Source organism: Alligator mississippiensis, chromosome 14, assembly GCF_030867095.1.
Source record: "Alligator mississippiensis isolate rAllMis1 chromosome 14, rAllMis1, whole genome shotgun sequence".
NCBI lineage: Eukaryota > Metazoa > Chordata > Crocodylia > Alligatoridae > Alligator > Alligator mississippiensis.
The window spans coordinates 4,681,348-4,695,162 of NC_081837.1; the positions used below are offsets into that span (position 1 = coordinate 4,681,348).

The 13,815-nt window shown below is 37.2% G+C and overlaps 1 protein-coding gene across 1 annotated transcript in view; it reads left to right on the forward strand.

The window, feature by feature from the left end:
* Window positions 1–13,815, forward strand: part of APPBP2 (amyloid beta precursor protein binding protein 2) — a 30,081-nt gene that overhangs the window by 9,356 nt on the left and 6,910 nt on the right. The window contains exons 2-11 of the mRNA XM_014608012.3: window positions 1,851–1,939; window positions 3,978–4,129; window positions 4,857–4,980; window positions 7,822–7,990; window positions 9,240–9,329; window positions 9,874–9,941; window positions 10,017–10,122; window positions 11,039–11,163; window positions 11,416–11,501; window positions 13,135–13,325. Of these exons, the coding sequence (XP_014463498.1) occupies window positions 1,851–1,939; window positions 3,978–4,129; window positions 4,857–4,980; window positions 7,822–7,990; window positions 9,240–9,329; window positions 9,874–9,941; window positions 10,017–10,122; window positions 11,039–11,163; window positions 11,416–11,501; window positions 13,135–13,325 (1,200 nt within the window). The remainder of the gene's footprint in view (window positions 1–1,850; window positions 1,940–3,977; window positions 4,130–4,856; window positions 4,981–7,821; window positions 7,991–9,239; window positions 9,330–9,873; window positions 9,942–10,016; window positions 10,123–11,038; window positions 11,164–11,415; window positions 11,502–13,134; window positions 13,326–13,815) is intronic.

The window sequence follows — 13,815 nt, forward strand, 5'->3', positions numbered from 1 at the left end:
GCTTTGGAGTGGAGCCGGCAGATCAAGCAAGGCAGGCCCCTGTCTGCAAACCAGCTTGGGCCCAAATCCTACCGATGTTTTTACAAGTAACTTGACTTGTTTGAGTGCCCCTCTTTAAGGCAATAGGAGTACTCATGAGCAAAGGGTTCCTAGGGTCAAGGCACAAGCTGTGGGTTGGTGAAACGGCTTTTGTTTCTGGATCTCAGTCTTTCAGTTTAAATCATTGGATTTTTTGAGTTGGTTGGCAGTGACTAGTTTTTCTTAAGTCTGCTACAATCTTTTTAAAGTATTTTGTTTCAGATTCTGTGAAGGTTTAAAAAAAATGCCCCAGTTAGGTGGTATCCAAGAAACTATACTCTCTCATTTTAACTGATCAGATCTTTTAGCTTTGACTGCTTCAACTGACCAAAGTTAAAAGGACTTTATTGACCTATCACTCTGCAAAATGACTTTCTGGTCTTCTGTTATCAATAGCATGGGTTGTTTATATCTTGAACTGAGAATGATCTAATTGACTTGCCTCTGTATTTTGACTTGTACACTGCTTTCATTTTGTATTACGGTCAGTCTTGCGAGTAGATTTCTGGTTTTAATGTATTAGCTCAGTGCTGTTTGTCCAAGTACAAACACTGCAGGAAAAATATTTCCAAACAATCTTTGTGCTACAATTTTGTATCTGTTACATACTACAAATGTTTTCTATTAATTACACTTAGTAAAACTTAGATGTTGGACCTAAAAAAAATACCAACTCTTTTCCTTTCTCTTAGGATTAAGGGTATATTGATGATCACAGTAGAATACATAATGTAGTAAACAAATCCGTGTTGGCTTATGCTCCAGAAAACTGAAGAATTGGCAAGCAATGACTAATTTTTCCTAACAACACTAAGCTGTTAAAGAAACAGTGCTGTTTCAGTGTTCCTAATATGGTGCTAACAGCAGTGGAGCATACATTTTACGTATCTGGGAGTGAGGGAAGTAAAAGTAATTTTATGAAGTACATCAGTGTCCAATGAGTAAGTGAAAAATGTCTAGTATCTTCTCATTTCTTTCTGTAGCTGCTGAATAGAAGTCCTATTTCAGTTGAGGTTGAAAATGTGGATAGGGATTGCAGTTGCACTTTGGTTTGTAGCCTGTATCGTTAGCAGGTTCAATAGTGACATCTACAGAGCTGTCAATACCCTTTTACATGCCGCCATGCATTGTGTAGCATCGTTTTGTACTGAGCATTAACACAATCCAGCTGTTCAGTCTGTGAGATCTGATGGAGTCAGATTTCAAATACATTAAAAATGTTCCACTTGTGAGTGGGCAGTACTGCCCCCCAAAATGCAGTTATATTCTTTAGCTCATTTTTACTCGAGAGAACTCACCATTTTTTCTGTGATGGAGTGATTGGGGTATCTTTGTAACGTATAGGTCACCAAAGAGATTTCTAATAAATCCACTGATTCACTTGCCAACTCTTTGTTTAAGATAAGCTGTATATTTGTGCCTAATGAACTGACGTCTTAGTAGCCATAAGCTTGTCAGTTAATGGAGCAACACTGGCAAGTTGTACTGGATATAACATATAGTCCTAGGCACTGATTTCTGATAGCTGTCCACCTTCCACACTTCCTTAATACTTTTGTTCAACTTGGGTTTTCCTTTGGAATAACTATCATGCAGTGATAACATGCCCCTGTGATAGCAGTCCCATCTTTGAGCGATCATCTACCCCATTTTAAGTAGCCTACTGTAGCTTACAAATGGGATGAGTAAAGACTTAACTTATGATCTTATTATCGTACCGTTTTCTCTTCTTGTAATCTTAACTTTTGTTTTTGACAATGTGCTTCTTTTAGCTTTACCAACAAGGCCGCTTATGCCAGCTTGGCAGTGAATTCTGTGAACTGGAAGTTTTTGCAAAGGTGCTACGAGCTTTGGATAAAAGGTAATTGTTAGTATATTGATTAATCGCATCTAATTTTTTCATGTGTTACTGTAGTTGCACTTACTGGAAAGTGTTATGCAGAGTGTCTTTTGAACATGTGCATTTGTGCATCTTTTCAGCCAGTATTTTCAAGTACACGCTTCTGTATTTTGGGAGTCAAGTGTGTCAGGGATTCTAAAGTAAATCTGGTCTTAATCCTGGCAAGCACTTCCCTATTTTCCCCAGAGCCAGAAATGGTCTAAATTTGTGCCTAATGGGGTGATTGTCAGGAGTACAGTTTTATTTTGCTTGCCTAGTTCTTGGTACTGTCTTGTACTAAACTGTAGATAGGAAAATAGTTATATCAGTAAGCAGTATTTTTTTTCAGGTTTCTCAGGTGAGTTTAAGACCTTTTATGGTATTTTGAAACAACTTCTTTAACTGATGGTTGTCTTTAGAAGAAAATTGAATTTCAACCCTCTCCTAAATGGGAATCTTAAACATTCAGGTCCCTTTCATCTGTAGTTGCCACACACAGCCTAACAACCCTCTCAGAAACCAGACGTGGCAAGATTACACTGCCACCACTGTCTCGCTGGATTTATATCATTCAGGGCAAGGAAACCTCCTGACCCCTTTTTATAGTATGGGGAGAACATACTTGATACCTAAAGCAGTTATGCTATTGTCATTCCCTTCCATTCAAATATATTGCAGTGCTTCATTATAAGGGTTATATGGCGTACGATAAAAAGTAATTATATCTAATTATTCTAAAGACCACTCCTAAAGGATAACTTAAATGGTGTGGGAGTGGAAGAAAAATATGTAATTAAATGAGGAAATATACAGATATGTTTTAAATAAGAGAGACATAGAGACATCAATTGGATGCAACACTGAAGACGATGTATAAAAATCACTAAGAGAAGGGGGAAAAATAAAGCAACTCATGCTGTGTTTTAGATTTAAATTGTTTGGGTGTTCAGTTCTAATCCTTCCTGCCTGGTCTTAAACTTGGAAAATATCCCCTTTGCCCTCTAGGTCTCATGCTTAACTGATGACTGCTATAACTCTCTTCCAGCTTTGCAGAAGGGCTTTTGAATTCCAGGTCTTGGCTCTTTTATATAATCTGTAAATTTGTAGGTAAACGGGTAAAACCATTAAAAGCTCTGTTTGTGGCATTTGGTCACCCAAATGAATTCTTTGTTAGTCTTACTCAACTAAAATATGCTAGACATGAATCCTGTGGTTGCTTTGGCAACTCTCCAGTGTTGTCTTAAAGGCTCCAGGACTGCAAGTCTTTATTCTTCCCTTCCCACACTGAATGCAGAGATTACATGTGAAGGATGTAAATCAGATCAATAAGAGCGTGGCAGATACACACATATATGTATAATATATTTATTAAAGATCTGTCTATCTATGCCCTGCCACTTCCAAATGTTTATCTAACAAACTAATAGGAACAATGTCTTAAGATGAGGCATTCCATCTCTCTGACAGGCCCATTCTATGCAATTATGTTTATAACCAGTTTCTTCAGGCCTTATTCATTATATCCAAAATAAGGCGTGGCTTTTTTTTTTTAAATATTGCCTTCCTTTTGTTTTCTTTTCCTGGCCTTATTCTTGATGACTCTTCTACTATTGGTTCTTTCCAAGGGTCTTAACAAGTTGGAAACAAGGGATCCTGTTGTATTTCACTTATATGAAAGTGGCTTTCAATTGCAGTTTAAATAATGGTTCATTTGCCTTTTTATAAATCTGTCAGAAATGTTATTTGCTGACTTAAAAAATGATATGTGTTGGTGGCTTCTGTTTCAAGGACCTTGGTATCCTATAAGATAATTATAAGTAGTGCCCTTAGAGAACTCCAGCACTGGCCTTGAATACTTCAGTGTGTTGGTTTTGGGCACAATTTTCAGTATTTTAGAGTTCTGTTGGCATTTATGATTTATTCACAGTTGCATCTGTTGTACCAAAGAGCATGCTCCCTAGAATGCTTTCAAAATACATCTCTTCTTTAATAAATACATTCTGTTTTTCTTTCCTTTCAGGCATCTACTTCATCATTGTTTTCAGGCTTTGATGGATCATGGAGTAAAAGTTGCCTCCGTGCTGGCCTATTCATTCAGTCGACGGTGTTCCTACATAGCAGAATCCGATTCTGCTGTGAAAGAAAAAGCAATCCAGATTGGTTTTGTTTTAGGTAATGCAATGACAATAGCTAAGACTATTTAATTATGATGCTTTAGTTTAAATTACACTTCCATGAAACAGAGAGAAGTAAATATTTTTAAATCTTTTCTTTAAAACATTATAACTGAATACGCATGGATTTGAAATGTGAGACTATATTTGAAAAGTATAGGGTTTTTTTTATACAATGTGTATAGCAGTATGTGCTACTTTGTCAGAATCTGACAAGAACTATAGAGTATAGGTTACTTTGCAAATTACACCTTTTGATTAACAGAGAAATGTTTTGAAAGTAGGTTTACAAAAAGTCTTTACAGTACATACCTTCAATGTATTCATTTTACATTTCTTCCCCCAGTTTTCTGTCACAACACACATGCATATGCACACACACAAATGAACATGATTTGACCGAGAGACTCCTTCTACATCCTTTTCACAACCTGAGCCTTGTAAAGTGGAAGCATTTACTTTTCAGGATCCACATGCTCTACGCGCAGTTTTATATGCAACGTTTCTTTGTAAATACCCGTATAATGTGCTTGCTGCAGGCTCCTTCCCAGATTGTTTTAGAGCTGCCTTTCTGTATCTTGATGTGGGCTTAAGATACCCGCTTCTTGTTCTCCTCGGTCTGTGGTGAAACAGCTAATTAGAACAAATGTCATGAGCTAAAACTAAATTTTGTCTTTTTACAACAGCGTGTTAATGGGCAGTTTTATTTGCTCTTGAATTTCTAGGAGGATTCCTGTCAGATGCTGGCTGGTATAGTGACGCTGAAAAGGTGTTTCTTTCCTGCCTTCAATTATGCGCCCTTCACGATGAAATACTTCATTGGTTTCGTGCAGTAGAATGTTGTGTAAGGTGAGTTTGGACTTAAATTACCATTAGCCCTCTCAAGAACAGTTGGTCTTGTGTATTAGACAGTTCTGAAGACCTCCTCATATAAATGTAAGAGGTTCTTTTCATTGCATCCCTGAATTCCTTACTGGTAGACCTGTTTAAAACAAACATCAGTCTGTGGAGAACTGATGGTAAAAAGCTCTGAAGACATGAGGCTTTGGACTTGTAATGCCTATTTGTTGATCTGGTTCTTACAATAGGCAACACAAGGATGAGTGTTATTCTTCCCCAGGTGGCTAGAAGTTCACTCATTACATATTTGCAGGAATTTAATACTGAAGTCCTGCAAGAGAGTCATTGGGGATATTAAATAATGTGTCATGTTTTGTGTTGTGGTGTTTTCTATTTGTTTTACCTTCAGGTCAATAGCATGACACACATCTAAGTATAATAGAGCCCACAAGCAAGAACCTGTGTCCAGTTCACTAGTAGTTTTCCTTTCAAGAGGCAGGGAAAAGCTAATACAAAGCTAGCAGTGGAATGTATAGACAGTGTTTCTGTGCTACAAATCTAACTATACAGTTGCACTGTTCAGGACGTAACATTTTAAAATATGATTTTCTTTTTTAAAGAAATGTGGTTTCAGGGTACGATTGTTTGAAATTTGCTTATTTTATGTAGCGCAGCTAGTGCTACTGGGGGATGTGTGTTGCTATGAAGAACAGCTAGAAACATAATTCTTTGACTGTTCTATGTTGTATGTGCCATCGTGTCAGAGGCACCCTTTGCCTGCAAAAATACTTTTGAAATATGCATTTTAATTTGAATGCATGCTAAGTTTCCTTGGCTTGAACTAGTGGTGGCATTTTCCCTGGTACATTTTAATAAGGTAAATTGAAGGGTACTTCTGGCAGCACTCTATTGATGCAGAAAGCATATGCAGCAGTAACTCTTAAATCTTTTAGTCTATTGGGCACAGGATCTTCAATTAAGAAAAAGGAGGATCATCCAGTCAGAAGTCTCTTTCAGTCCCCTTTCCCCTCATTTCACAGTGTGAGAATCCACCTCATCTCAAACAAGGAGTTCACATTATGGCTTCAGAGTACTGACGGATCATAGTTTCAAAGGATTAGCCCCTATTTTTCAGTACCCTACATTCAGTTTCACTTTGCTTTATTGTGTATTTTTATTTCCTTCTCTAGCTTGTCTTCTTTATTTGCTAGGTTTTCTTAATCACTATCAAAATATATTATCCCTTTCATAGTAATGAATTTCCAGGAGGAAGAGAAGTTTATCTTCCTGGAACTCATTGCATGTTCCAGAAGGTAGGCCTTTGCAGTTGCAGATGGACAGCTGTCTCTTTCTGTCATTTGATGGATAAAGAAATAGTTCTGCCCTCTAGGCTTAGCATATGAGGCACTGAATAAACACTGGTTTACCTTTGCAGAAAATGTTTTTTGTTTTAAATAGATACCAGGAACTGGGATTGTTAGCATAGTGAGAAAAGGTTTCAGCACTGCTGCACTAGTCTGCATCTGGCAGCACTGTCTCCTGAGGCGACTGTTAATCCTACAGATCAAAACCTATCAAAGTTAGCATGGGGCAGGCATGTCAGACGTGCTTGTTACTCTGGGCCTGATCTAGATGGCAGGGTTCTTTGCAGGCTAGATCCAAACCCGTCTCTGGCAGTAGAACAAGTGGCACTGTTGGTTCATGGAGCCATCCCTGCTTAAATGTGGGCCACTGCCAAAACGTGTCCCCCAGCAGGGCTTCATACCTTAGATTTTGGTGGCAGGCCCCACCCTGAATTTCTGCCCCTCCAGGAGCTCGGCCCTGTCTTTGATACCCTTGGCATAGGGCATTAAGAATAAATCTTGAGTTTTTGATCTTATGTGTATCTGACTTGAGTTCCAGAGACTATCTTGCTGCATCTGAGCCTAACTCTATGGGTACCTAAGGATTAGCAACTCTTGAGCAGTTATTTCAAGATAATTGTTAAAGTCTCACAGAATAACTCAGTGTGAAAACTGCTGCTTTCCTTCTCCCATTTAGATAATTTACTTGGACTTTACTATTGCCTCCTTATTGTTCTTGAATACATCCTACAACCTTGAAGCTAGTTGCATCTTCTAGTCATTCAGAGGTACTGCAGGAAAAACCCTTCTTGCATCCTAGTGGCATGGAGAGTGAGGGTTTAGATCTTGCATTCTTGTTCTAGGATAGTAAAGATTACTATCAATAACACAGTGTGTGCCTGGAGGCACCAATATGCTATCAAGGTCATACTTCACGCAAATCTTGTATCAAGACTAAACAATATTATCATCCCTACCCTTCTAGATAGGTGTTTTTTCTTTCTCACTAACATTGGTTCAGTTGCAGCAAGGCTGTAGTGAAAGCCTTCTGTACAATAACTTGTTTGTTTTGTTTGACGCTTAGAATACCATTTAAAATAAAGACTGGATGCTGGCATGCACTTGTAGAGGAAACCAGGGAGCATCAGATGCAGGAATGCAAAGAGAATCCACTGTTGTTTTTTGTTTCTATGTTTGTCTTGCTTAGAGTTGTATTCGTGTTAGGCAGAATGTGTTTTATTAAGGGTACAAAAAAGAAAACCACCCCGAGTATGACTGAGGGATTAAATGTTTAACATGCTTGAACCAGTAACCCTTCTTGTTTAAGTCACTACAAGATGTGAAATGCATTGGATTCAAAACGGGTGTCGTTTTGCGGAGTGGCAGTAACCCAGTTCCAATGTAATTTAGCTGATCAGATTATAGATATGTCATAACCCTGTAGATTGGAGCAGATTATGCAAAGTCGTTTTTAAAAGTTTCAAGACTTCTCATATTTTTTCCTAAGGTTGCTGCATGTTCGAAATGGCAATTGTAAATACCACCTGGGAGAAGAAACATTCAAACTAGCACAGTCTTACATGGACAAACTTGCAAAACATGGTCAACAAGCAAACAAAGCAGCACTCTATGGGGAACTGTGTGCACTACTCTTTGCAAAGAGCCATTATGATGAGGTGAGTGGGGCTGGTTTGTTTTCAGAGGACTTCTGATAAACCCTATTATGACTCCCTAATACAGGCTCAGTAGGTAGCTTGGATTTCTTCTGGCAAAGGTTGAGTCTCAGATTTACATTACTTGGTACCAGCTGAAAAACATTTAGCTTGAGGAGTTTGTTTCTGTTTTCCATTGGAGAAAACTTTATATACCGTTAAAATAGCATGTGGTACTAGTATGTCGTGGTGGGAACTGACATTCTTTACCTGTAAGCTGTTACTTAGTTGGTGCAAACCACAAGGAGCCTTATTACTTTCCGAACAAAACTCCCATTAATTTTTAATGGAGTCTTGAATGAACTACAGCTGGGCTGTAGTACCCACAAGTACTGGTAATGTGCAGAAAACTATTAAAAAAATTGCCTTCTTGGGATCTGACTGCCAAATCCACAATTGCCTGTAACTTCTTAAAATATACGTGTCACAGTAATTATGCAAATAATTATATAGCAAGAAGTAGTCTGTGACCTTGTAATTGGGAAACACAGAACAAAACTAGTGTTTCATTCAGCCATTTTCTGCAAAATCTGATTTTAGCAAACCTGTTAAGCTATGAGTTTATTTCGTTCCAAAATAGTCTAATACTGACTAAAAGACCTTAGTAATTTGGGGCCTGGAAACATAAGAAACTGATGTTGCCAAAGACAAAAAGAAGTTAATCCATTATAAAGTTACTGAAGTGTCTGTTAGAATAATTTTAGCAAGTATTTAACAATTAATTTTTTATCTTACGAGTTGAAACTTTAGACAGCTCTTCAGGACTTGTGTTCTGAATAAATTTAATTCAAGGTAATCAAGTAGAAATGGGTAGCTGGTCTCTTTAAGCAGAACTCAGTCATCTTTACCTTTTCCTTTTTTGAAGAAAGGTAGAGCATTTACCTGTTGGAGAAATGAACAGGGCCATGATACCGGGTGTAGGACTGCATGGTCTTCAAGAGTCCCGAGTCTTTTTCCTAGCTGTCACTGACTTTCTGAACAAATCAATCTAGTTACTTCATTTGATTGCCATCTCTCTCTCTCTTTCCAGCTGTGAACTTAAGAAGAATCAAATAATAAGGCTTGAATGAGATTTAGCAATTTAATTTTTAAGCCAAAAAGCGATCCCTAAACAAAGAATTTTTATTATGAGAGACGAATAGTATTTTCTTAAGGTTTCCATATGATTGAATTCAAAGGTAATGATATTTAATACAAGCTTTTTGTTTTACAGGCTTACAAGTGGTGTATAGAAGCTATGAAGGAAATCACAGTTGGCTTGCCTGTAAAAGTAGTGGTGGATGTTTTAAGACAAGCTTCAAAGGTGATTGAAAAGTTTGCTGATAATTTAGTTGCAAAGAAAATCTATAAAAGTTAGTCTGTTAATGTACTGTAAACCATGTAGAATCTTAGGATAGTGTGTTCCAGTTCATAGTATTATCAAATCTTGTTTGCCGGTTTACTTTGCCACCATCAGTTTTATACTTAAAACGAATAACCTGAATTTTTGACCAGAGAAGACATGTCTCTTAGAAATTTAAAGCTTTTTTTTTTCTCTTTTCTGAAATGGACTTGCAGTTCTTTGAAAGAACAACAATCTCTGCCACAAAGTAGACATTTTGCTTGTACCCCCTGTCTAATTACAGATTAGGTAGAGAATAGCTTTGCATTTTTTGTGGATTATTTATATTACTGTAAAATGTTAGTTAATATTATATCTGGGAGGATGTTTTGAGGAATTAAAAAATGGTTTAGTAATTGCACTGAAATTTTGAAACTGAACACCCTAGTTGGTCATTAAGTCAATCCGTAGAACAGATGCTTTGAAAATGCCTGCTCTCTCATATACTGTTTCCTGTCTACTCTAGGCTTGTGTTGTAAAACGTGAATTTAAGAAAGCAGAGCAGTTAATAAAGCACGCAGTGTATCTAGCCAGGTACGTAGCATCGTTACAATAACATTCTAAACTGTCTTGCTTATTTCTGGTTATAATACAGTTGTGTCTTTACAGGGAGCATTTTGGAGCCAAACACCCAAAATATTCCGACACATTACTAGACTATGGGTTTTACTTGCTGAATGTAGATAATATATGCCAGTCTGTTGCAATTTATCAGGTATGTTGCCGTTACATGTGTGTTCCATTCCTAACAGATAATGTCTCAAGTGTTTGTACTCGTTTCTGTAATTGCAAATTGGGATGAATGGCTGAAGGTGGGTGTTTGGGGTTGTTTTTAAATGATTGTAATTTTTTGATCAAAATATTGTCGTTAAGTATTTGTTTTTACATTAGCAGTGTAGCCATGTATATCTTTTCTTCAGCTTGCTAATAGATTGAACTAAAAGTCTGATAAAACTGAGATGGGATTGTATTAAACAGCATATCTGGTAATATTTGTACATGCTCCAGTAATTAAAGCCAAACTTGGAACTTTTTCTAAGGTGCAGGAGCGCAGTTAGATATGTGGGGTCTTTCAAGTTGGTTTAGTTAAACTAATTTTGGAGATTAGCTAAACACCTATGTATTTTGGTTTAAGGGTGACTGGCTTTTAAGCTTAATGTGTTGGAAAAACAAGTTCAGTCATTTGAGGCAAGCTGGCACACCATTCTTAAAACAGAGACTGTTTTGTGGGTTCTCTTTGAGATATTTGCTAATTTTTAGAAATTTGCATGCTTTTTTTAAATGATCTTTCAGAGGCATTTGCATTGTTGCCTTAAAAATGGATGATAAACTTCTCAGATGTCCATTTGTGCATACCTTTAAATAGCAAAGTATCCTGTTTTGTAGACTTGAATGTATATACTTTTAAGGGAGCATTTGTTTTGCAAAATGACAGCTTCCTAGGTAGTGTTGTTTAGCAAAACAAAATTTAATTCCCGCTTCTGTTACAAACTTTCACTACACCGGGGGAATAATATATGAACACACACTTTCCTTCCAGAGCCAGTAGTTCTTTAGATTATAAAAAAACACGGAAATTCAGGAAGGGTTTACAAGGCAACTGATAAGCCTTTTGTTGTGACTATTTTCAGACAGCTCTTGATATCCGACAGTCAGTGTTTGGAGGAAAAAACATCCATGTAGCCACAGCCCATGAAGATTTAGCTTATTCTTCTTACGTGCACCAGTATAGCTCTGGAAAATTTGACAATGCGCTGTAAGTACAATTGTGGATACATACTGAAAAAAACGTTGGGAGCAAATTTCGTGCTGTAAATAGGGCAAAGTGTACTTTGTAAGTTATACATGTTACAAATCATTTTCATGATAGAATTTAAATTGGTCCCTTAATTTTAGAGACTTCTTATTTTAGAATTATTTTGTTTGGTTTACTAATTTAAAGTATTTGACTCTTAACTTTTCAGAAGTCAAAATTAAATGAAAATATGCGTTTTTGAACTTGTTTCAGATTCCATGCTGAACGTGCTATTGGCATTATCACCCACATTCTCCCTGAAGATCATCTTCTTTTGGCCTCTTCCAAGAGAGTTAAAGGTAGCACTCACTTACAGTACTGAAGCATTATTCATTTAACACTTTATTGATGGAAGTCCATTCAGTTATATTTTATTTCTGTTCCTTACTAGAAGTAATGCAAGTCATTTTTCCCACTCTCAGCTAACCATTCTCTTTATGGATTAGGCTATAAAAGCTGTACTTTAAAGATCCTTTATAAATAGTGAAGATGGAGATAACTTCAATGATTTCACTTTTGTTTATAAACACAAAGCTTGTCTTTGAATGTTATATTGTTCAGTGCCATTGGATTTAAAGGAAGTTACCAGTTGAGCTGATCAGTTTGCACATGGCTCTACTGCGGCAGTCAGAGTCAGTAGTTTGATTTATCTCTTTCTGGGTTGACCGCTATGGGTGATTGATTGTCCTTAGCCTTTCTCTAGAAATCAGTATGTAGTTGTAGGACACTGGTTCTCCCACTATGGTATGCGTGTCACAGGTGATGCACGAGTACAAGAAGGCACGTTTTTTATCTCGGAGGTGAAGCAACTGTTAAGGCAGGGTTGTCTCTTGTGTGATGCAGTCAAATTCAAGGTTTTTATAGGTTTTTATAAGAGTTTCTTTTCACCACTTACAACATTATGGATGAAGACTTTGCAATCGAAGTGTTGGAGGAGATAAATACCTTTAGTCTTTCTTTGTCTGACCTGGTAATGAAATTGTTAGACTTATAGTGTAAGCAAATGATACACGTACTCAGAATAATCTGGCCAGTATTTTACTCCTAAATAAGAAGCAGAAACATAACCAGCACTCCAGAGGTAGCTGCTGGATAACACTTGACCACTTTATGGTGGAGAAGGCGGCTTATTTTCAGCAGTTGGTTACCTGAGATTAAATTGACCCAGACGTGCAGCTCTGTGGCATGTTCCACTTAGTAACTACGCAGAATAGTTATTACGTTATTTTCAATGGGTAACATTGCCCTCAATTTGGTAGATTTACTATGTGGTAGGCTTAGGCACAGTATATCCATTCCACTTTTTACTGCGTAGCAAAATCAGTTTGTTTATATGACAGATGTAGTGTGTTTCTATGCTCTAGGAAGCTGTACCTAATGTTCCTTAAGCATGAAGGATAGTGTAGCCTGACCCAAGTCCTTTGAAGGGGTCGGAAACCATTTAGGAAGATTATATCGCACAGCTCTCGTGCTTGTGAAATGCTATTATATACTTCCCTCCTTTTCTATGAATTGATAAAAGAAATGTAACTTAACTGTAACTGCCTCTTTTTTTATTTTTCTTTGAAGTCTTTCTTCCTTTGCAGTTTTGTACCTGTCCACTTTTCCAGGTTTTCTGTCCTCTTGGACACTTAAATTTGCTTATTACTAAATGATAACTAACTAGTTTAAGATTCTTCATAGAATTGGCCTATAGCATTAATTTTCTTGCGTTTTAGTAGTTGAAGAAAGGCTAAAAACGAGAGCTCTGTGTACGGTATTTTGAATATTTTTGTGTGAACATGAAAAGAGAGGTTGGATTTTGTACCTCTTTAATGAAAACAATTCAGAGAGCAAAACCTGATTGGAAGTAACAGAATCCGATAACATTATTTATCTTTAGTTCACATCTCTTTGCATCGTTAATGTGATTTTTGTCTCTTCCATGTTCAGCACTTATCCTGGAAGAGATTGCAATAGACTGTCACAATAAGGAAACTGAGCAAAGATTACTTCAGGAAGCTCATGATTTGCATCTATCTTCACTCCAGTTGGCTAAAAAAGCCTTTGGGGAATTCAATGTACAGACAGCAAAACACTATGGCAACCTTGGCAGACTTTATCAGTCCATGAGAAAATTTAAGGTAAGTTCAAAATGCTTCTGATTGCTGAAGAATGTCGGTTTGTTACTAAATTTTGAAAAATCGCATCCATAGCTCTAAAAGCAATACAGCCTCTTATTACATCATAAGTATTGATAAGAATTAACAGCCTCTTCAAAGCCGTCTCAAGTTTTCAGTCTGACTGTACCCACAGGTGCTCCCTTGTAAGGAATTTTATTTAGTGTTTTACTACTCCAAAGCACTTTACAGATATTAACAAGTTGGTTCCCCAGTACCCTGAGGAGGTAGGTTGGGATTATCCCCACTTCAAAGTTCGGAAAACAGCCTTTCAGAACCCAGAGAACCAGATTTCCCATTTTGTGCCTGTGTCACTAGGCTTTGTTGCCTGTTAAGCCCGTAATTGAATGTTACAGGATCTTTCCAACTAATGTGATTAAGCATTCAATTGTCGCTATTCATTTTTCATGTATAAGAATCTTCCCTGCCTCCTTTCCCCCCCCCCCCATGTCTT